This window comes from Lycorma delicatula, chromosome 5, assembly GCF_047948215.1.
Source record: "Lycorma delicatula isolate Av1 chromosome 5, ASM4794821v1, whole genome shotgun sequence".
Lineage (NCBI taxonomy): Eukaryota > Metazoa > Arthropoda > Insecta > Hemiptera > Fulgoridae > Lycorma > Lycorma delicatula.
Genome location: NC_134459.1, coordinates 48,738,460 through 48,763,191, shown reverse-complemented (window position 1 = coordinate 48,763,191; position 24,732 = coordinate 48,738,460). Strand labels below are relative to the sequence as shown.

The 24,732-nt window shown below is 30.4% G+C and overlaps 1 protein-coding gene across 3 annotated transcripts in view; it reads left to right on the top strand.

The window, feature by feature from the left end:
* The window catches only part of LOC142324917 (uncharacterized), a 98,629-nt gene that overhangs the window by 54,879 nt on the left and 19,018 nt on the right, over positions 1-24,732 (top strand). For all 3 annotated transcript variants that reach the window (XM_075366055.1, XM_075366054.1, XM_075366056.1), the window contains exons 3-6: positions 3,058-3,218; positions 9,209-9,384; positions 12,199-12,434; positions 18,010-18,117. In XM_075366055.1, the coding sequence (XP_075222170.1) occupies positions 3,058-3,218; positions 9,209-9,384; positions 12,199-12,434; positions 18,010-18,117 (681 nt within the window). The remainder of the gene's footprint in view (positions 1-3,057; positions 3,219-9,208; positions 9,385-12,198; positions 12,435-18,009; positions 18,118-24,732) is intronic.

Genomic DNA, 24,732 nt, shown 5'->3' with positions numbered 1-24,732 from the left:
TTTTAACATGTAAATTTAATTTTATGATTAATATTAATAATCTTTATTAACTAAAAGATGGTATGAAGTAAACAGTATTATGTCCATAAAAAGTTTTACTAATGTTAGACAATTAAAAATTAAAATTATAAAAGACTAAATAAAGTTAACATTTAAAAGTACCAAATCTATTTATAAAATTTAAATCAGATCAGTCGTACTACTTGTTGGCAGAACAATAGGTAAAATACATTTATGAGAAGCATGTATGTAACAATTTTGTTTCGTGTAAGAGAATTCTCTCATTAAAATTCAAGTTATTTCAGAGATGAAATATTTGTCAAAAGAATATATACCTTTTCAAGGAGACACATTTTCAGTGAAACTCAGTACAACTTCTGTCTACTTCACAAAAACTATTTCATAATTTATAAACAACTTTAGGCTCAATAAAACAATGTCATGCTTATTGGTTTTTATGATTCTTAATTACAGTTCATTACAATTTTAGTTTGTTTTTAATGTATAGCTAGCTGTACATCTTTTCCTAGTTTGAAATATTCAGTCTCATCATCTTTAACCTGAAAATTATTAACATAGGGGTTTTTAACAAAAAAATCTATAGATTTTTTGAAAACTGGAACAACAGAATAAACCCTATTTAATATTTAATTTGAACAATAAAGATAAATATTTAAAAAAAAACAAAGTATTAACATCTTTATTTATGTATATTACATTTTTAATGTTTATCCTCTTTAATATAGTCTCCATTTGCTCTTACACAACAATACAGTCTTGTTTTTCATTTCAAAGGCAAGGAGCAGATTGGTTTGTAGGAGCTGTTTAACATATTTGGTGTTTTCTACTTTACTACAACAACTGACAAAAAATGTTTTCCTTTATTTTGATTTCACTTTGAGGAAAAGAAAAATCACATTATGTCAAATCTGGAAATACAGAGGATAACCTCTGTAGTAATATGTTTGTTGGCCAAAACTCTTTCACAGAAAATACTTTTTCTTTCTTTTTTTTTTAACCTCCGGATCCACTGTTAGGCATTCTTCAGAGGATGAGATGAATGATTTGTAGCGTGTGTGAAAATGCCATGCCTGACCGGCATTCAAACCCGGGACCTCCAGATGAAAGGCTGAGACGGTACCACTCGCACCACGGAGGTCGGCACACAGAAAGTACTGTATCAAACAGAATTGTCCTGAAGAAGAATGAAAACCTTTTTACACAGTTCTGTTTTTATTTCTGATGCTTCCTTTTTTATAACAATGCTAGTTGACTATTGTACCTTCTGGAACCCATTTTTCCAAAATTGTGCTCGACATCAGAAAACCCAACCATGACTTTGAATTTCAGCATGCTTTGACCAGCCTTTTTTATCTTTTGTGATAACGACGTTTTTCAATGTATTATTGACTGTTATTTTGTCTCTGGATGATACTGGAATATCCAGGTTTCATTATAAGTTATGATTTTTTGAAAATGGTTAGGGTTTGTATCAGACTGCTATAACATGTTAGTGAAAATTTCCTTTCAGTATTCTTTTTGCTCCAGTGTGAGGCCCTTGAGACCATCTTAACATAAGCTTTTTCATATTGGGTATACCTCATGCAAAATTTTCCATGCAATGTCTATGACGACTGTTCATGGCTTCAGGTATTATTTGGATACTTGAGTTGGGGCCCTCTCTTTTGAGCAATCTGACTAATTTTTCCTGTATCTTCTTTGATTCTTGAAATGAAACATCATCCAGGGAGTTCATTGTATTCCACTTTCTTACATTCTTCATTAAATCTTCTGTGCTTCTCACACATATATACATGTGAAATGCAGTGTTCTTCCTAAGCCTCCCTTGGTAAGCATTTAAAAATATTAAGTTGGTGTTATTTTTCAGTTTTACAGAAAATTAAGTTGATATTCAATTTTTAAATTTAGTATTATCCTAGCATATAATAGAAACAAACTACATTAAATTAAATATTTTTATTTTATGACTTAACAGTTAACAATTTTGGGATTAAAATGAAATAGTTTCTGATTGTTAAAATTTTGTTCAGGATCTTGGACATCCCAATACATTTCTTTCTTAACATATTGAACGGTTTGGGTGAAAAGCATCTTGTTGCTTGAAAATTGCTCTATTAGTAATTCTTCTCATGACATCAGTTCTGATTTTTTCTATGGAAGAATTTTTCCATAGGAGTCTGAATCTACTTCATCAATATTGAAATTAGTTAATGAAAAAACTGGTCCTGGTATTCTCAAGCAATCAATATTTATCAGTGGATTGTTGTCTCAATTAATACATATGCAGCAGTTTATGTAGCTTGAATAATAATTATAAAAGGTAATAAGTATCTCCTTTTGAATGTTTATTTATGTACTTTTTAATCCCTCTCTTATGTTGAGTGTTGTATGAGATGTGTAAAACTGTTTAAACCATAAAATAGTACAGAAAAATATAATGTTTTATTACTATTCATTAAATTTCTTGCAGATTTTTAATTTTTTGAAAAACTGTGGGAACTTTGTTTCCTGGATTGAAAATTGAATTGTTAACTATAATTTAAACAAAGGAACATGTATTATTTAAATAAATGGATTGTTAATTAAATAATAAATTATGATTAAAGCAAATCATCGGTTCATTTTTCATGTTATGCTTCATGTAAAAATTTTCAGTTTTGAATAGACAGTAATAGGTGTAACAATAACACTTTTTGGTGTATTCATTAATAATTGCATTATGAAAAGACTTTTTCTATTGTACTCAATTCAAGGTTTTTTAAATGCTAGTAATTTTTACTGATGTTAAACAAAATTGCTGTGAATAATCACATAGGTTGAATTTATAATATTAATTAAACTGATTTCCCTCTCTTGATACTTTTTGTTGAATTAATTTTGGCTAATGCTTGTGGCAGTGTTTCATGTTTGTAATCTGCCTGTTCTTTTCATTTAATTATAAAATTGTTGTTTGTTTTAACTTTAAAATATATGAATATAATATATATGAATATATATTTATATAATTTTTTTTAGTAAAATATTTTTTATGTTTAGTTACAGAAAGGCTATCGTGTAATGAAGAAGTTTTGCGATTTACCTGAGGAAATTAGAATGATGCATGCATGTAAGAAAATTGATCAACTAGGTGTTGAACGATTGGATATAATGCCTCGTGATGACCACCTACATGGCTATGTGCCTCCTGGCACAGACAGGTGACTTATGTGTGCGTCAAAACACACTCAAGCTTATGCTTTTATAATTATTTCTTATAGAATATTATATTGGTTTCATTGTGAGTCTAACCACTTTATTAATTTTTTACTGTTTTTAAGTTATTATACAATTTTCTAGTAAACTAGCTAAATTTCTGCAGTCATTATGTATGTATCAGAATGTTTATGTATCTTGTGTGTTTCATAATAAATTTTTCTGATTTTTTTATGCTGGTAGCCTGAGTAACAATATTCTGTTAGTCTTCTTCTTTTTTATTATCTGTGAGTACAAGTAAAATAATCTCTTACTAATTAAAGCTTCTTTATGTATTTCCTGTAATTTATTAAGTATTTAACTTATAATTCACATTATTTTTATTTAAATATTTTTTCTCATAATTAATTTTAATAACCTTAAAGTTTGTTTTTTTATTATGACCTTAATTTTCTTCTATTTTATGATTTCTCTAATTTCATAACTAATAATAATTTTTGCTTGTAACAATCATGAGTTTTTCAAAATGAATAATTTTGATGTGAGATTTTTTATTTTTCTGTAAAGTGGCATTACCATAATGGTAATGGGTGACCTGAAATGAGTCACAAGTCAATTCTAATAATGATAAAGCCATTCTTAAGAATAACAAGTATCCAGTCTTAAATAAATTGAGGAAAGGAATGTCTCCAGTTGCTTTCTTCACTTGCCGAATGTACAGTTCCATATTAGCATGCAAAGCTCACCAAAATGCAGGGTAGTATTTAGCAATAATGACTTCTTTACTATTTTCACCACGGGGACTGGTTATATATTAAACATTTAGGGAAAAAGCAATTCATGACTGGTGTCTCTTCTTGTATCTGATTTGCCTTATATGTTTCATAGCACAAAATTGGGAAGACAGATTAACAAAGAAAGACCAATTGATATGAGATTATGTTCTAAAAGAATCCTGACCTGTTTGGCAGGATTATGGCTCTAATTAAAACATTGAAAAACTCTATGTAATCATGCTTCCAGAAATGGCTTCTTTAAAAAAATTTTTTAGTATTTATTTAATTGTAATTTATAATTAAAAAGTAGTAGTTTTAATTTAATTTTATGAACATTTTAAAAAGTGATCTAGTGGTGAAAATTGTACCCTTTTAGAGAAAAACCTAAAAACTAAAAAAATGTTTCTCAATTTGTGATAAAATAAATTTATCAAACTTAAAAAAAGTGTTTTTCATGTCTTTGTAAAAATTAATGGTTTTTTTCTTAGAGATAAATTAATAAAAAATTAAGACAAGTTGTGTTTTCAATGAAAATATATTAAACAGTTTTTAATAAACATGCAAAAATCAGTTGATATGTTTTTCTACACTATTAAATTTTCTTATTCATTTGGATTTGCTAGGAGCACTTTAAGGCTACATAATGTTAATGTTCTATGCACTGTTACAGAATGTGTGTGAAATTATCAAAATAAATTTATTGTTACAGTAGCAACCATATATAATAATTTATTTTATTGTTTTTGTTTTTAATGATAATTTTAGCATTCAATATAAAATTGTAATTGAACAAACATTGCTGTTGTTGTTGTTATTATTATTATCAAACCAGATGTTCAAAATACTAAATATATTTTTTAATAAACCATCTAATTAGTTACTGAAAGACTTACTGTAGAAAGTGTTTGCATATTTCTTCTAACTGCAACTTCAATTACTGACTAAATATTAGTATTTTGACATCCTTTTTTATATCAAAGCAAGTATACATAGTCAAATTTTAGTATGTATTTTTCAGCAAGCGACTCAAATCTCAGTGAAATTACTTTTTATATCATGGTGAAAAGTATGTAATTTTTGACAATGCATGAATTGCTGTTTATAAATAAAAATTTAAAAAAAAATTCATGAACATTGTTTAATTAGTGAGTGAACATATATTAAGAAAAACACATACTATTAAGAGTCACTGTTGGAGTAACTTATTTTTATTATTTTTAATTTATATTTGTCAATTTATTAGCCGGTTTTATTTTTTGTAGTGCAAGAATGATGTCTTTTTAATTGGTTTTTAAATTATAATAATAAAAAAAAAACAAAAACAACTTGTTTCAAACAGACTAGTCTATGACTATAGTTAGTATGATTTCAAGGTGGTTCTTATGTAATAACCCCCCCTCATGCTGTCTCTCTCTCTCTCTCTCTCTCTCTCTCTCACACTCTCTCTCTCTCTCTCTCTCACTCTCTCTCTCTCTCTCTCTCTCTCTCTCTCTCTCTCTCTCTCTCTCTCTCTCTCTCTCTCTCTCTCTCTCTCTCTCTCTCTCTCTCTCTCTCTCTCTCTCTCACTCTCTCTCTCTCTCTCTCTCTCTGTCTCTCTCTGTGTGTGTGTGTGTGTGTGTGTATGTGTTATTCAGTAATTCCAGTATATACATTATTTATACTTTTAATAAAATATGAATTGCTTCCTCTTATTTCTTCTTGCAGTAACAGTACAATAAATAGTGTTAAAAAAATACCAATTTTAAGTCAGGAAAACCAATATGTAGATCATGATTATGTGAAAACATTTGAATTTTGCTCTGTATTTAAGAAGGCAGAAAGAAATTTATAAACAGTAGTACAATATTAATTCTTCAGTAAATCATAATATTCTAAAAATATGACATTTTTCTGTTCTTCATGGAAAAACTGTAATAGTATCTCTGTCTTTCAATCAGAAGGTTTTGGTTTGATTTCTGATGGTATGTAGTATTTTTCATATACTGAAAGATTCATGTATAATATTCCCATGGACAAACTTTGGGGGTTTCTTGTGATAAATTGATATAAGCAATTAATCTATAATTCAATATCAATTCAATTAAATATTTAATTTATGACAAACAGAAAAAAAAATAGTGATGTAATTTTCATTTGTGATTGAGTAGATCTGATGACAGGAGTAAAAATTGAGGAAGGAACACATGGTCAGAGAGAATTCTTTTACAGATATAATTCTCTACCAAGAGTAGACTAACTAGAGCTTTTGCATTTGATCTTAACACAGTCATACAAGAATTATTTAGTCTTTAGAAGAATCAGTTCCTATGTTTTGCGACTAGTATTCATGAATTAAAAAAAAATTTGAGATTGAAGCAATTAGAAAAAAAAGTTTACATGCTATGATGACATTTGTGGTTACAAAAAAAAGATGTAGAAGAAACATTCAGTCTGGATTTATTGTATGGAATCCCATTTGAAAACTTATAGAAATAGAACAAAGGGAAATGTTACAGAGATGATAATCAGGATTTAAAAAAAAAATTATTTAAATTATAAAATTACAGAGAATGAATAAAAGAAAAAAGAAAAAAATACCAAGAGAATTTCTTGGTAGAATCCGATATAGATAATGGAATTGGAAAACGTCTATAAAAATAACTGTGTAGCTGAGAATTATATGGCAGACAAAGAAAATCCAGGAAGGAAAGAATTAAAACTTTTAAGATGTGTAATAACATAGAATTTTTGTTGAAAATTATGAGGTTTATAAAGCTTGAAATTATGGAAGCTCTTAACAGAAGAGAGAAATTTTTGTCAAAACATTTTAAAGAGATGCATAAGTTAGTGAGATACGCAGTCAGATAAATAGATTTTGTTTACAGAAGCATGTTTTATAGATTATAAAAGATTTAACGAAGACAAAAATTAGAATATATAAACTGGATGTCTGAGGATGTGTGTATTAATGCTTTAAAAAGTAGCCGACAGAAATAGTTTGAGAGTAGGATCAAAATATTCAAATTACAACAAACAAACAAAAATTCAATTCATTTTTTAAATTACAAAATTTGCATGTATTTATAAATAAGATTAAACTTCACTGGATAAAATAAATTTTTATTCAGTTAATGATATTTTTTGTCTTCAGTCATTTGACTGGTTTGATGCAGCTCTCCAAGATTTCCTATCTAGTGCTAGTCGTTTCATTTCAGTATACCCCCTACATCCTACTTCCCTAACAATTTGTTTTACGTATTCCAAACGTTGCCTGCCTGCACAATTTTTTCCTTCTACCTGTCCCTCCAATATTAAAGCAACTATTCCAGGATGCCTTAATATGTGGCCTATAAGTCTATCTCTTCTTTTAACTATATTTTTCCAAATGCTTCTTTCTTCATTAATTTACCTCTTTATTAACACCTCTTTATTTGTCACTTTATTCACCCATCTGATTTTTAACATTCTCCTGCAGCACCACATTTCAGAAGCATCTAATTTTTTCTTCTCAAGTATTTCGATTATCCAAGTTTCACTTTGCATATAAAGCTATGCTCCAAACATATATATTCAAAAATGTTTTCCTGATGTTTAAATTAATTTTTAATGTAATCCAATTGTATTTCTGACTGAAGGCTCGTTTCGCCTGTGCTGTTCGGCATTTTATATTGCTCCTGCTTCATCCATCTTTAGTAATTCTACTTCTCAAATAACAAAATTCTTCTGCCTCAATAATCTTTTCTCTTCCTATTTTTACATTCAGTGGTCCATCTTCATTATTTCTACTACATTTCATTACTTTCGTTTTGTTCTTGTTTATTTTCATGTGGTAGTTCTTGTATAGGACTTCATCCATGCCGTTCATTATTTCTTCTAAATCTTTTTTACTCAGCTTAAATTTACTATATCATCAGGAAATCGTAGCATCTTTATCTTTTCACCTTGTACTGCTACTCCAGATCTAAACTGTTCTTTAACATTACTAACTGCTAGTTCTATGTAAAGATTAAAAAGTAGCGGGAATAGGGAACATCCTTGTTGGACTTCAATTTTTATTACAGCTTCTTTCTTATGTTCTTCAGTTATTACTGTTGTAGTTTGGTTCCTGTAAATATTAGCAATTGTTCTTCTATCTCTGTATTTGAACCATAATTTTTTTTAAATGTTGAACATTTTATTCCAATCTACATTATCGAATGCCTTTTCTAGGTCTATAAATGCCAAGTATATTGGTTTGGTTTTCTTTAATCTTCTACTATTAATCTGAGCGCTAAAATTTTCTTCCCTTGTCCCTATAATTTTCCTGAAACCAAATTGGTCTTCTCCTAACACTTCTTCCACTTTCCTCTCAATTCTTCCTTACAGAATTCTAGTAAAGATTTTTGGATACATGACTAGTTAAGCTAATTGTTCTATATTCTTCACATTTCCTCCTCCTCTTTGGTTTCATGACTATAACACTCTTTTTGAAGTCTGATGGAACTTCCCCTTTTTCGTAAATATTACCCACCAATTTGTATAATTCCTCATCTGCATTGTGCAGTAATTTTTCAGGTATTCCTTCTATTCCAGGAGCCTTTCTGTCATTCAAATCTTTTAATGCTCTCTTAAATTCAGATCTCAGTATTGTTTCTCCTATTTCTTCCTCTTTGACTTCCTCTATAACACCATTTTCTAATTCATTTCCTCCATATAACTCTTCAATATATTCCACCCATCTATCGACGTTTCCTTTCGTACTATAAATCGGTGTACTATCTTTGTTTAACACATTATTAGATTTTAATTTATGTATCCCAAAATTTTCCTTAACTTTTCTTTATGCTTTGTCTATTTTACTGTCTATATATATTTTTTTTTAAAAGAAAATACTTTCAAACTGAATAGATTCGGTTAATAACAATTGCAGTTTTAGTTTAGGGTCTTGAATAAAATGTTAATCTTCAATGGTTAATGTTAACCATATTAAAGACCTTATGGTTCTTTAATATGTAATATATTTTAGAGATTAGTATCCTGAAATTTGAAGTGTGAAAAGTCGGGTAAAATAATAATAAAATAAAAATTTGTTTGATTGTTGTTGATTTCTGAATATCTTTAATCGGAATAAACTGGTTGAGATAATTCGTATTATTAAACATTGTTTTTTTTATTTTTTAATATTAGTTAATTCTGTGGTGAATTAGTCATGTGCAAAAAAACATTACTTGTTTTTAATAATAATGTTATCTGTCATTTAGGCATGTTAGGGAGAGAATGGAGGAGATACGTCATACATACAATATAATGGATTTGGGCGATGGCAAGGCTGTGCTACCAGAATATGTTCCTGGATTTCAAGATGCTGCCTCTGTTTTAGCAGATGAGTTTAAAAGAGTTGCTATCATCGTACTTCAGCTTCTGGCGGTAGGGCTGGGTATGTTTTCAAAGATTCATTATTACATTTATAATTGATTATTCCATCATAAAGTGTAACCTTAGGTGACATTTGGGAAAAGGAGTACGGCCTGAGCAATTTGGGTTCAGGAAGGGCCACTCGATGACTCTCCAAATGGTTAAAATAATCGACAGTCTTGTCAGAGGCTTAAATAGAAAAGCAATAACTGCAACTGTTTTTCTAGATGTGGCTAAAGCCTTTGACAAAGTTTGGCATAGTGGCTTGCTGTATAAACTTGCACATACGACGATTCCCTGTCGCTATATCAATTGATACGGTCTTATTTACTACACTGACAATTTGTTGTACGCATAGGGGGAACAATCTCCTCCACCAGAGACGTAGCTGCTGGAGTCCCCCAAGGAGCAGTGCTTTCGCCGTTCTTGTACTGGCCTATGTCAATGATATGCTGGTGTCGGAAGGAGTTAAAACAGCTCTATACGCAGGCGACATGGAATATTATTATGAAACCGGAAGTGTAGATTACGCAACCGAGGTACTCCAGAGGCAGTTGGATCTAATAGAGCCGTGGCTTGATATGTGGAGAATCAAGGTCAATGGTGAAAAATCAGTAGCAGTGATGTTCACATACAAGACACATGCTCCAGCCAGGCAGCTGGAAATCTCAGGAGAGAGAATCCCCTTTCGGAAAACAGTCAAGAACCTGAGAGTAGTCCCAGATAAATGGCTTATCTTAGGAGAACAAGTTAAATATGTGACCCAAAGGGCAAAGGCCGTCAGGGCCTCACTATACCCAGTACTGAACAGTGCCAGCCCATATCCACTGGTGACCAAATTGTTCATTTTTCGGCTATATGTCCTGCCGATTCTAACATATGCTTACCTGGCATGGGGAGCTTTGTTGAACTTCACGCTTCAAAAGAAATTAGAAGCCGTCCAAAACATATCATTGTGGACGATATTTGGAGCACCGTGGTTCATCAGAAACGTCACTCTTCGCTATGATGGAGGACTATACACCGTATCCGAGGTGGGGATGGCGCAGGCACGCAGACTGTTCAGGAGAGCGGCCATCTCTGGGACATCTCCCAAGATGACCATACTCCACAGGATATAAGAAAACGGCCTCGTGCCGTATTAAACGAACGACCATGAAAAGGCGGTATGAGAATCAAAAAATGACAAACCAGGCTTAGGAGCCTCTATATCAAGTAACATATAAATGGAAACTGCGTGAAAATTCCGGCCGTGAAAGTGACGGTTTTCACAATTAAATTTTGTTAAAACTATAAAAACCTAGACAACACCCCACACCGTCCCACGAAGAGACCACAATCTCCTTTAGTCAGCATATGCGACTCCCTCCAGAGAATGGGGTGCATTTCTTCCTCCAAATAACTTTTCTGGTAGGCACATTCCTGCTAGCCCATAGGTGCTGGTATTGAAAGGACTTCAGCAGATGGACTGATAGGGGAATCAAGCTGGAATTACTAGGCTCAAAAGCTTAGTCTCCCATGGTCAGAACCGTAAATAAATTTCACGCTGGTCCATATGAATAGGAACGCAAATGACCAAATCCGTCCATAAATAAAACTTAAAATTTATAACTGCCACTAAATTAACCGATGAAACCCGTCTGATAATAGAAAGATACAGCAGCAAGGGACATTGTCCAATCTCTGCGATCAGTAGGGAGAAATATTGAAACTCCTGCCATTCTTGTGTTCCATTCCAAAGTGTATCCATGATCCCAGTATTATTTTTATTACCACTATAAACCTTGTTTCTTTTGTTGTTTGATTATTTTCATTTTTTGGATCATTTGCTGTACTAATTCATCTGGTGCTGCTACCTTTAATGAATCTCTTTTTAGGATAAGATCAGATCAGATCAATTGTTTTCTACTCTAAGCTGCATTACAAGTTGTCCCCTTTTTTCTAACTCATATTATCATACTCATATCATTATTATATGCTTTTCTACTTACTTTATCATACTCTTTTGAAATATCACCATATTCTTTAATCATACTCATATTTCCTTCTTTATCCATCCATTAATTATTATGTATAATATTGTCCAGTTATTGCTTTACCCTTCTCTGGAATGTCAATGAAAATTTTGCTGTGAGTTTCCCAAAACACAATGGCCATAACATTTCTTCTAATGAAATGCTTTTAGGAGTGATTTCCCGGACTACAGCCCATTGTTTGACTGTTTCTTGGTTTCAGAGTGTATCCAAGTTCCATTGACTTATGAAACAGCTCAAAATTCCTCTTGATCAGGTTGAAAAGGCTTAATCCATAATTAAAAATGTTTACTCAATAACGCTTTTGACTGATTAGCAAACCTTGCACACATCTTGTATACATTTATCAAGTGTGTACATATTCATGTAAATATGATACACCCATTCATTTGTAATTTCTACTGATTTAGCGCTCACATGCTCTCAATATTTTATTCTCAATCACCTTATAATGGATTTTTTCAATATTCGGGAGTTGTAACCTCAACAGACCATCCAAAACATTTAGATTGTTTGGAAATAAGCAAACTGCTTGTAAACCTTTGTAATTGATGGACCTGACTCTCCATAATATTTATATTTATCCAGCTTATCTTTAGTTTCCTGTGAAGTTTCAGAAAGTAATGTTTGGTAAATACATAAAATTTATTTTCTCTGTTTTTCATAAATCATAATACTTAAAAAATTAAATTCACCCTGAGCTGTGAGATCTGTTAGTTGTTTTTTTGCCAGTTTTGTAGCGTAAGAAGTTGTTAATGTGTATTATTTTGTTACTTTAGCAAAAGGTTATATGATGCTTTCAGATATGGATCCAAATTTTTTCCTTTGTAAACATCAACGTATGCTAAATAATGAGATTTTACTAAAAAGTCGAAGTTTTGGTTTCGGTGATGTGAGTGGAATTAATGATACTTTATTAAGGATAGTATATTATCCACCATTGGGTGACAGAACAATACCAGGCATGATGAGAGCTAGACAGAGAATCGAATGCGGGTCTTTCACAGTGCTGGCCCAGGATTCTGAAGGAGGCCTTGAGGTATGCATATTTTATGATAATTTGTCTGGAATAATTTCTGCAAGATTACTCAAAATCTGTTATCAAAAGTACAATCACTATGTTATAGATTATTTAAAGGGATTACATTACCTTTGTTATCTATTTTAAAAAAATATTCTTTTACATTATTTACCTTTTTCAGTTGATGAATCAGAGTTCTTTTCCCCTGAGATTAATCTGGTCCTTTAGTACTGTATCCTCATGTTTAGATTTTTATTATCATTGAAATCTTTTTGGTATAGAGATATTTTGTAGTTTTTTACAAACATTAAGAACTTTCAGCATGAATTTAAACAGATTGATTACTGAATTCACAATCAGTTGTTGAGCTGCTATCAAATTAGATTTTCTATTTAGTTGAGCTTGAGAATAAATATTTTGATAATGGTCAGCTTTTCTTTATAAAATATGTATAAATTTAGCCTTTTACAATTTTCCTTTGTGGATTTTGCCTTTAAGAACATTTTTAAATATTTTTTAGAGAAATTTTGGATGAATCTTAAAAACAAGTTTGTTTTTTAGCTTTAATTTGAAATGCTTAAGCTCATTATAATTTGTGAAATCTGTAACCAGAAATTTCAAATTTTGAAGCACTATTCATTATATTGTTTTAAATGAATCTAGTATCTTAAATTTTTAAGTTTAAAATATTTCCATTTTTTATAATTTTTGTAAAGCTACAATATTCTTGGAGCAACTCATTGAGATGTAGGATACAGTGTTGTCTTTCTTTGACAAATTCACTGTAATAAACTGAAATTTTTTTACTATAAATTTATTATCAGTAAGCAGAGAAGAGACAAAGTTGCTAGATGATTTTCAGATTACCATTTTATCTGAATGTAGGGTGCGACGACAAGGTATGGTGGTTTAAGAAAGACTTGTCACATATATATTTTTAAATGAATTTCAAAATTTATTGTTATTATACATTAATGTTACATTGCCATTTGAGATTAAATGTTGAAACATAAGAAAAAGAATACTCAGCTGTGAAAAATCACATCAGTTAGGTGGCGTCCATTTCTGTCAAGGCATTCTTGTAGATGACTGGTAAAATTTTCCATACTCCTTCTAAGCATGGCATGTGTAACTCTTTGAATTTCTTGCTTGTATATTGGAAAGGGCTTCAAGAGTGTATGGTTTATCTATGTAAACTTGAGCTTTTAGGTAGCCCCCATAAAAAATAAAAAATAGTCACAAGATGACAGGTCTGGTGACTCTTCATCTTAGGGATGGAATTAGTGGTCCAAGTGTAACATTCTCCAAACTGATCTGACTGACAATCTGAGAGCGTGAGAGTGATGCACCGCCAAACTGTGAGGGCTGGCTTCCACCACTTGTCGCACCTTTTTAATGTTTTCTGGGATTCATACAGCTTGATCACCTCCCCGTGCAGTTTCTGGTCTCACAGATCCTGTGTTTGAAAATAATTCACTCACTTCATGGTATCTCATTTTGGAATGCGACTATGAAGACCAACATTAATATGGTTTTGAAATCGTGTATGTGTGAGCACTACAGTACAACCCATTTCAATGAAGGAGTTGAAAACAAACATGCAATGTACTACAGACTGAGGCTCCATTCCTACTGAAATGGTATCTGGCAACAAGTACATCTAACCATTCTAGTTCATATTTGGCCCACCGCAGCATGCATGACAGTCTTTTCAAAACCACCATACCTCGTTGTCAAATCCTTTATTTCAGATAATAAACTCTTCAAAAAATGTATTTATTTTTACACCTGAAAGGCATATTTATTTATTGAGATCCATTCCCTGCCACATTTACCAACTAATTTTTAACAAGAAGGTTCGATCATCATTTGGATGGTTCAAAAGTTCCTGACAGATTGTCTTGTGTCAAGAATTTTTCAATGAATGTGGAGCAACATGAGCACTCCATTTTTCAGTTTGGATTTTGTTTCATGAACTCACCAAAATTCCTGTCTCTTCTGCTAACTAGTGAACTATTAAATGTCGATTTGACCTCAGAAAGTTGTTCACTTGAGCAAAGTGGACATGTCTGTTAATGTCAATGGCCTTCCTGTATGAGCATTGTCTTCAGTAGCTTATTGAACACTCAATCACTGTGTGGCTGAGTAAGTGCACTGTGTGGCTTAAATAGTCCTCTTTGTAAGGTTCTTAAGTCATTTTGTGCGTGATTAATTTTTTACCAAGTTTAACATCAAATTTCACTTAAGCTCTTTGTTCGTTTAAAGTCATCCATTGCAAAACACTACCAAAAAATACATAATTTGAATGAACACTATGCAAAAATTAATCATCATAGATCATTGTAGGTGAGGGGGAGATTATTCATTAGTTCCTAAGCTACCCTGTGATATAAATTGTACATTTCAAAATACATTTCCTAATCAGCAGATGAAAAAATTTCAGTTATTTTTTAGCAGACCTTGTATTTAATTCAGTTGTAAACTAGATTGCTTATGTGAATCTGTGGGGATTTGTGTGCAGAAAATTTTTATTAGCAGTCTTATATGTATGTAATGAGTCAAATGTGGAGTCGATAAAGCATTAGTTGAATTGACACATAAGCATACCTACACATTATTTGATAAAGTGTGGTTGACAGGGTCAACCAGTTCATTGACTTGTAAGTAGTATAATTAATGAAATAAGTTTTAGAGTAAGTATATTAGCTTTAAACTAATTAATATGACCTCATAATTTTTTGCTTTTCATCCAAACAAAACATTTTATACTAAACAAAACATTAGTTCACTGACTAATTAGGAAATTAGAAGTTAAACATTTTATTTTGTGATTAGAAACATAATCAAAGCTCTAAGCCCAATCTTAATGAGAAGATGAAAATATGAAGAGACTATGCATGACTGCTGATTGTTAATACTAAATTATTGTGTTACTCTCGTAATAATAATCTTTTTCAGGTTATATTTTAAACATATTATGTGTATTGTCAAACATTCTGGTTTGACAAAAGATATTGAGAGATAGCACATGTTAAAATTCTTCAAAATGCAGAGATTACATGTGATATAACATTCTTCAAAAAACAACTTATTTACTCTTAAGTAACTTACTGTGTACAAAATAAAAATAAGTAAATTGTATCACAAATACAGTCTGAAATTTACAGTAACTAATGAAAATTAATACAAAGTTAAAAGTGATTATGACAGTGAGATATAGAACAATTAAAAATCAATAATAAACTGTACAAGAATTGTTTATTTATACTATTTACAAAAACAATCTAGTTTACACTTTTATCATAGAATAATGTAATTTTGTTCCCTGTTAACAAAGAACTCATCGAATAACATCTTGTACTCAACAACAGAAAAGAATAGTCACAAAATGGAATACTTTTTTGACTTGTTAAACTGTTACTGCTGACACTTTGAATATTATTACACATTATTGGTATGATCACTGGCCCCTCAGCAGTATTTATACCTCCAGACCTAGGACTTTGTCATAGCAGCTGATCCATCCTTTTGTTCAATCTTAATGCTTACCGTTGTCTGAACCTTCTAAACTATTGTAAAGATTATTTTAATTGTTCTTCTTAGTTTAGGATTTTTCTTTTTAAATTTATTTGTCAATTTACATCCTCTCTCTTTTTTATTCTTGCACTTTCCGTTACTAGAAGCTTCTTTACCCATTACAGTATTATTGTAAATAAAAATAAGTAATTATAGGTCAGGATCTAATTTTGACCATCAAGTGATGTTTAGAGACTAAATTAATTCTTTCATAGTGGACCATTTTCTACAGTAGTTTGCAAATCTTTTGTGTAGTGAAAATATTTGTTCAATTACTAGAACAGGTAAAATTCTTTAAAAAACACAAGGGAAATATTTTATTGATATTGAAAAGTAATTATATGAAAATTTCAAAATAACATCTGTCATAATCATTTACATATAAATAAACAGTAGTAAAATTTGTGTAGTCATAATCCGCTGCTGTTTGAAATAAGCCTTTAATCGTAAATTGTTATTCACAAATTATATTAGACTATTTCTATTTTATTGAAAGTGTTAATTGAGTTATCTGTCATCTATCATCAATTGGAAATTAATGTTTGTGTGTGAATGTACATGTGTACGAAGTAATGCTTATTGATATACATAACTTATTGAATGGTAATAAGTATAAAAGATGATTAATAATTATTATTGCTCCATAACTAGAACACATGTATTGTTTAGAACAGTTATTTTATCTAATCATAAAAATAAGCCATAAACTATTTAATTAAAACATTGTAAATAGTTTTGCTAGGAAATTAAGTGATAATTTTTAATGTCTTTATCCATCACATACAACAGTAATTTTATAACCGTCATTAAAAATAAATGTTATATTTTTTTTATGATGTCATCCAGTATTATCATATGAATTAAGTTCTGACAAAACTTAGTCTAATAGGCAAATAAAGTAAACAGCATCATATTAATAATTCAGCTATGAAGAAAATTATAAATTATTACAAATTATCATGAACAAAATTGAAAACAAATGCATATGTAAATAAGGTAACCTCAAAAAGTTTTAAAAGCATATTTTGATTGAAATAGTAACTGGGATAGGGAAATTATATTTTGACAGTGTACATGACTGTTCAGTATGGTATGTCATTGTTGTTTCCTCTCTAACAGTAGTAATTCTAAACTGTTTATGTAATTATAAGTATGTCATAGTCCAACATTTTTGTTGTTGAATACCATAAAACGTTTTATGAAGTTTACAAGTGACACAAACATTTCCTGTGATGGTTTTATTAATGTTTGCATAGTGTAACAAATTATGAAAACATTAAGAAGGAAATTTATTGAGTTAATGTCAATAGAAAGACATCACAGTATTCTCAAGAATGCATTTGTTTTGCATTGATTTGGAAATGTTTGTTTCTAATTTTTCCATAAATTCTATCAGGACATTGATCCATGCTGTTCAAAAATTATTTTGCATGGCCATAATGCATCATCTCAGCCCTAATTCCCTGACTTATTTTTGACTAAATTTTACTTGTTTTGTTGTCTAAAATTGACTACTTATATGATGTATATCTGTAGTCCTCTAAAATGCCTTGGGAGTTTAATTTAATATAAATATTTCTCTTATTTCTTACTTCAGTTAAACATTTGTTTGATAATTATATAGTAATAACAAAAGTGTGTATATATATATATATATATATTTATTTATTTATTTATTGCTGGGTATTGTACTATAGTAATCACTTGTTTACTTGCAAGTACTTTTGCCATATATTTACTCTTGTCACCTAGATATAGTTGTTTGAAAACAGTTGTTTGTTCATGTGTTTCTTTATCACCTGTTTTTATTTTATCTTTCTTTATACTTATCAAAGTGATGGTAGGATTTCTTATTTTATTTATGCTTTTTTCAGTAAACTTTGTAATTTATATAAGCATTTATAATTTAATTTATTAACATTCATATAGATAAGCTGAATAATTTTATGATATTTTATTTGGTGATTAATTTTTTAATAAGTTTAATTTATAAATATTTCATTTTGACTGGTGACAGGTGTTTATGAACAGCAAATGGCAAAGAGTTGGACATTTACCAGGTGCACTCCTAATCAATATGGGTACTATGATGGAAGACTGGACAACTGGCCGGTTCAAAGCTATGGTAGTAAAGCAGTATTAAAACTTATATTGTTTGATGAATTTCTTAGAAAAATGAAAAATTTTTTTTAGAAATTCATCTTTTTACTTTTTTTTTTAATTTATTGTTAGATTTCATGTTTTAAGAATTATTAAACCTGTTAATTAATTATTATACACAGCTACAAAAGTAGTGCTTTTTATTCTTATTTTTAAGTTTAGATGATAAGGGACACTGACTCTTTTGTTTGATATGCTCAGTTTTACTGGGAAATTGACTAATATTTATTGTGTACTCAAGATTCTGTATATTCCTATTGAGGGTATGGAGAGGAACCGGATTTCTTACAAACGTAATAAAATTTGATCAGTTGAATCTTGTTAATTGTTTGGTAACTCAAATTCATCTGCTTCCCCATGCTCTGTTATTGATAAAATTTGACTTTGTTACTCAAAATATGTTATTGTAACTTGAATTGAAAATCTACAAATTGACTAATATTTATTGTGTACTCAAGATTCTGTATATTCCTATTGAGGGTTTGGAGAGGAACCGGATTTCTTACAAACGTAATAAAATTTGCTCAGTTGAATCTTGTTAATTGTTTGGTAACTCAAATTCATCTGCTTCCCCATGCTCTGTTATTGATAAAATTTGACTTTGTTACTCAAAATATGTTATTGTAACTTGAATTGAAAATCTACAAACAGCTGTAGGATCTTGACCCAGTAAATCGAAATTTGATATGAAATGACTCTATAACTTGAAATTCACATTATTACAATATGAACTGTATCTACACTTTGTTATTTATGTCTGTAAACATTTCACAGGAATATCTTTTCTAATTCTTTGTTTGAATCCTTTTACATATATAATTTTTACTCTCCTGTCTAGATAGCAGTATAGCTAGCTCTAGAAGGGAAAGTATTGTAATCAATCTAATTTGGGTATGTGCGGTTTTCACTGGATCGTGATGTTTCGACACCTAAGGAACCCAAAAAACCGGTTGGATATTTTTGTGATGTTCATGTGTGTGTGCGTGTGTGTTCAGTGTTGCCCTCAAAATCACCTTATGTCCTCAGAACTATTGAATCGATTTTGACCAAACTTGATCAGATTACTACTATATATAGGATATTAATGCCATTAAATTTTCAACTTAAAATGTCAAAGGGGTGAGGCTGTAGAGCAAGGTCACCCTCAGTATCTCGAGATTTCGCTTAATTAAGGCCATATTTTTCTTAGGTACATTTGTTAACAATTAAAAAAATAACAATATTTGCAAAATCACACCCCCACTCCAAAATATGCTGTTGTAGTCGTCTGCTAAGTTGTGACATCACAGGTGAGCGGTAGAATTTAAAAAATGAATAATATTTAAAGTATAAAAAACTAACTAGGTATGGCTGGGTTTCGAACTCAATCGCCTGGTTCATTTGGTACCTGGTACATTAAGCCTGGTGACTACATCTGTCTGCCAACTGCACAGGTGAAATTTGTTCTATGTAAGTTGTAAAATTGCATTAGTTTAGTTAGTGCTGATCGTTGCCGCTACTACCACCACCACATCTGCGCAAACTAAATACAGTATGCACATGTGCTTTAGTTAGAATCATTGAATTAAATAAAATAAAAAATATATATTTATATAAAATGATAAATATTTTTAATTAAGCTGTACGTAAGCCATGCATTGGAAACAACCCCTAGTTGCACAACTTTCCCAGAAAGCGGCTTTAGCCCTGCGACAGGAAAGTCTTACAACTGTGTCATCAGCATTTATTTATTAGATCCATCAAAGCGAGTTTTGTTTTAAAATTGAATAGTGTTTAGTTATATCTTATGATAGGGTAATTGAATGTAATACTTTATCAATTATTCAATTGGATGAAGTTGTTAATGTCTTAAAAATGAGTGTTGTAAAATAAATTGCCACAAAATTATTATTCCAATAAATATTATATTCTCAATATTAGAAAAATAAATTTTACAATAAGAGAGTAAAAAGGTTGAGTTTTCACATGTAGAAAAATGTAAAAGCAAATGGGTTTTGAGCAGTTACGACAATAACATCCTGATTAGATGTCCAATGATTAAAGAAACGGCAAGCCAATTTGCCAAATCTTAAGACTATGATAAATTTACAGCTAGTAATGGCTGGCTCAAAAAATCTGAAAAAAATGACAGAAAAGTTGTAATACTTTCCTGGCATTGGTTATTTATTCTTATATAGTGGAAAAATAATTACACAAGAAAAAAGTTAGTTGAGATTTCTTTTTTGGGATGGGGTAATTTATGATGAAGTTTTGTGTAAAATTATATGTTTAAATAAACCAAAGAAAATTTTAAAGAAGTTTCAAAAAATTGGTATTTTTTTAATCTTTTTCTGCTCCTCCTCCAAAATCACCTTCTAAGAAAATTTTTTGATTTTTCCATATTTACTACGTTAAAAATAGAAGAAATTGAAAAAAATTCCACTAAAAATATATAACCAATAAAAAGTTACGTATGATATCTCTTTTGGGAATGGTGAAATATGATGAAATTATATTATAATATTATTACTAAAAGTTTATTATTTTAACTTTAAAATAATTTTAAAAGTTTAATTAAACCAAAAGAGTTTTAAAAATTTTTTAAATTGATTTTTTTAAACTTTGAATGGCTCCTCCAGCCACAATATTACTTCCAAAGTTTTTTTTGGGTTGCTTACATTATTTCTTTTCCTAGGAAGAGGTTAAAAAAATTTATTTCAAGAATATGCAATAAATAAAAAATTTTTTTTTGTGAAAGGGGAATATTGGGGCCAATTTTTTTTTAAATTGTAAGATAACCATGCACACAGTTATAAGCTGAATATAAAATATAAAGCTGAAATTTTGAGAATCGAGCTCCAAAAAAGCACCATATACATGAGTCTACAACATTTCATCAAAATCGGTTTATCCAGTCAAAAGCGTCTAAGTTTCAAACACTCCAACGTATGAAAGAACATTACTCAATCATTTTTTTTTTTACTTTTTGGGGTTCCTGGGTCATGAAATGTTGAGAAATGCAAAAACCCGCCTACCATTTTTGACTGATTACCATATTTTCCTTTCTTGCAGCATAACTCTAGAATTATGATGCGAGGAAAGTAAAAGAAGACATAACATTTGCATGTGGCAAAAGCAATTATTAACTATCAAAACATGCTGATTACGATAAGACAACATTTTTTAACAAGTACTTTTCACAAAGAACACAGCTCTTTAGTAACATAAAGCTAAGGATAGCAAAGAATGCTTAATTATTATGTTTTCTATGAATGTGGATGAATCAGTCCAAGTTATTGGCTTTGGTAATTGGAAAATCATAGAAACCATGTTGTTTCAGTAAAATAAAATTATTACATAAGAAGTCGGCACTGAATTAAAAGATGTGGATGATGTCAAAAATTGTTACTAATTGGCTGAGAAATGGTTCAAGAAAACTGGTGCTGAATTTTATTGATTACTAATGACCTTTCAACTGAAATTTCATTTGATGAATACATTGTGGTTTAAGTTGATGTCTAAATTTGTTTGCTATTTTTGGATGAGAATATTGAAGAATGAAAAAGGACAATGATAGGTGGTTCCAAAGACCATACAGGAAGTATTGCTAAAACTGTGCACTAGATAACACATTTATTTATTAAGCTGACCCAAGGATCAGGTATTAAGTTACTATAGGCTTATGTATTATTTAATATACTATAGAAAATCAAAGTTCTTAGTAGTTTAAAATAAGTTAACTATTTTCATTAAAATCAGTTCAGTACACTTTTTTAACTTAACCTTATTTTATGCATTATACTTATCTAATTAATAACTGCATTGCATTATAATTTTTATGTATCATACATTCTTAAAAAAAGAAAATTGTTTCTTTATCTGTTCAATGTTTTCTTTTGATCTTTGAACCTTAATTGAATGACAATAACATAAACTTCATAGAAAAATTCTTTTTCTCAAAAATTCTTTAACTCAAGTTGTTTTATTTTCCCATAAATCTTTATTATTTTAACTTTATTGATTTTATTAAAATGTGTTATCAAATCTTCGTTAAAGATTATAAAATTTCCTGCAATTTGGTTTTTTGTTTCTCTATAACATAAAAATGGGTTGAAACATTTTTAAGCTCTTCATTATATAGCTCTAGTTGTGTAATTTCCTCTTTCATTTCATTCTGTCCAGGTAAATTTTGTCTTTCTGTTTCAGGAAGTAAGGTTCCCCTTAGATTGAGATTACCACTTATTTGATAGATCCATCTCTGCCTTGGTATTCCTACTTTTTATCTTGCCTAATACTTCTTTATTCAGTCATGTTTGCGGTGTTGTACTGCATCTCATCCTTCTAACATTGCCAAACCACCTTAGTCTTGCTGTTCCTACCATGTCAATGTCAGACAGTGTTGTCGTGAATCCAACTTGTATAAATCCTCACTTTTAAGTCTTGTCACATCTTGTTTTTTGAATTATTGTTTTTAGGTACTTCTTTTCTGCTGATTGTAGTCTACTGAGTTTCCTTTTGTTTAGTACACAGGTCTCAGCCTGTAGGATATGTTGGTAGAACTTGAACATTATCAATTTTTGCTTTCCTAGGTATCTTTTCATCCCATAACAGCTTCCCAACTTGGTGGTAGAAATTAGAACCTTTATCAACTCTGTTGTCACTTCATATTTGTGTAGGCCGTCCTTTGCAACATTGCTTCCAAGTTAAGAAAACTGTTGTACTGTTTGTAATTTTTCTTTATCCAGTTTTATTTCAACTGGATCAGAGTGTTTTCCCACCACTATTACCTCAGTTCTAGTTTTACTGATTTTTAATCCATATAATTTAAATCTGTCATTCCAAAGATTCAGTTTTTTTGGATCTCTTCAATGGTGTGCCCCCATATAACAATGTTGTCTGCAAATGCCAGAAAATTAAAATCATTTGTTATTCCAGGTTTTATTTGTTTAGTTTCATTATTTTATACATTATAAATATAGATAAAAGAGGAGATAGGGCTTCCCTGCTGCACTTCCCTATTGGTTTTGAATCATGATGAGCAGCTGCTTCTGACCTGAACAGAACTTAAAAATTCATTGTACAGCACCAGAATTTTTGTGATTAGAGTATTAGGTACAGTCTTCCTGGCCAGGCACTCTGAAATCTTGATTCTGGCCATGCTATCACATGCTTTTTCGATATCCATGAATGCAATATATTAGTTTGTCTTTTTCTCAATGCTTTTCTATGACTCCTCAAAGTAAGTACGAGGGGGGGGGGTCTGTTGTTGAATGACTAGCTCTTAATCCATACTGTTCCTTTTCTAACTGATCCTCTATTATGTTCTTTAATTTCTTCTCAGTTTTTTCGAAGATCTTCAGATTATGTGACAAAGTGATTGCTTATAATTTTCACATTTTTGCCATGACCCTTTTTAAATAACGGTATTATGATTCCTTTTTTCAAGTCAGCTGGTTTCTTTCTGTTCATATCATATTTATCACTCTCAAGTCACTCATGTCCATAAATCCCTGCTGCCTTCATCATACCTATACTTAATTCATCATCCCTTCCTGCTTATATGCCATTTTTCATTGTCTTTTGGTTTTTTCTACTTCTGACCAAGTTATTGGTGGTTCTTCTTTGAGAACCACCTCTTTGAGTTCTTTTCACTAGCAGTTACTTCTTCTCTAGGGGGTATCATTTTTTTTTCTCCTCCATTTCGAAGTCTGTCAAAATAGTTCTTAACTTCTCTTATCTCCATTTCATCCTTAGCCAGTTTTCCTTCTTTGGGCTTTTATAGTCTTGTTCACTTTTTACCATTACTAATCACTTTACACAGTAATTTCTTATTCCCTTCACTGTTGTCTTCAAGTTTTTCTGTAAAATCACTCCAATTTTAATAAGATTTCATTCTTATATGGTTGTCTTAACCCTTTCATTCCACCAAAAGTGTCTTGTCACAAATTTTTGAATTATTCTTTTTAGATATCTCCTCTGATTTACTGACTATTTTATATAAATAGATTCCACTTCTCCTCACTACTCCTTACTGCACACTTTGCTAACACTATTGTATTTGTCTTTGATATTCTTTCTTATTAACTAATTTAGTTAATTTCCACATTTTAATATTTGGTAACTTTTTATTATTAGTCTTTGACACTTTTATTTTTTTAATATCAGCCAGACGTAAATAGTATTTGCAATTGGGATCTTTACTCTGTATAACATTTACATCTTTTATTTGATTTCCTACTATTGCATCAGTCAAGAAATATTCAATGGTTGTTTTTATCTTTCCATCCTAACTATATCTAGTTATTTTATGGCTGTCTTTCTTTTTAAACCAACTGTTTTTCGCTGTTAGGTTACTTCTTAAACAGAAATCCAAGAGATGTTTTTCTTCATCATTACAGTTGTCATAGCCATGAGGGCCTAGAACATGTTCATAATCTTGTTTATCAGTTGTAATTTGTGCATTAAAATTGCCAGTGAATCTATACAGTCTTCTAACTGTTTCTCAAACTCCCATTTTAGGTGTTCTCTACTCCTAGTTTGTGATGTGTATATTTGAATTACAGACTGTTTACTGTCTACATCACATACTTCAGTATGATTC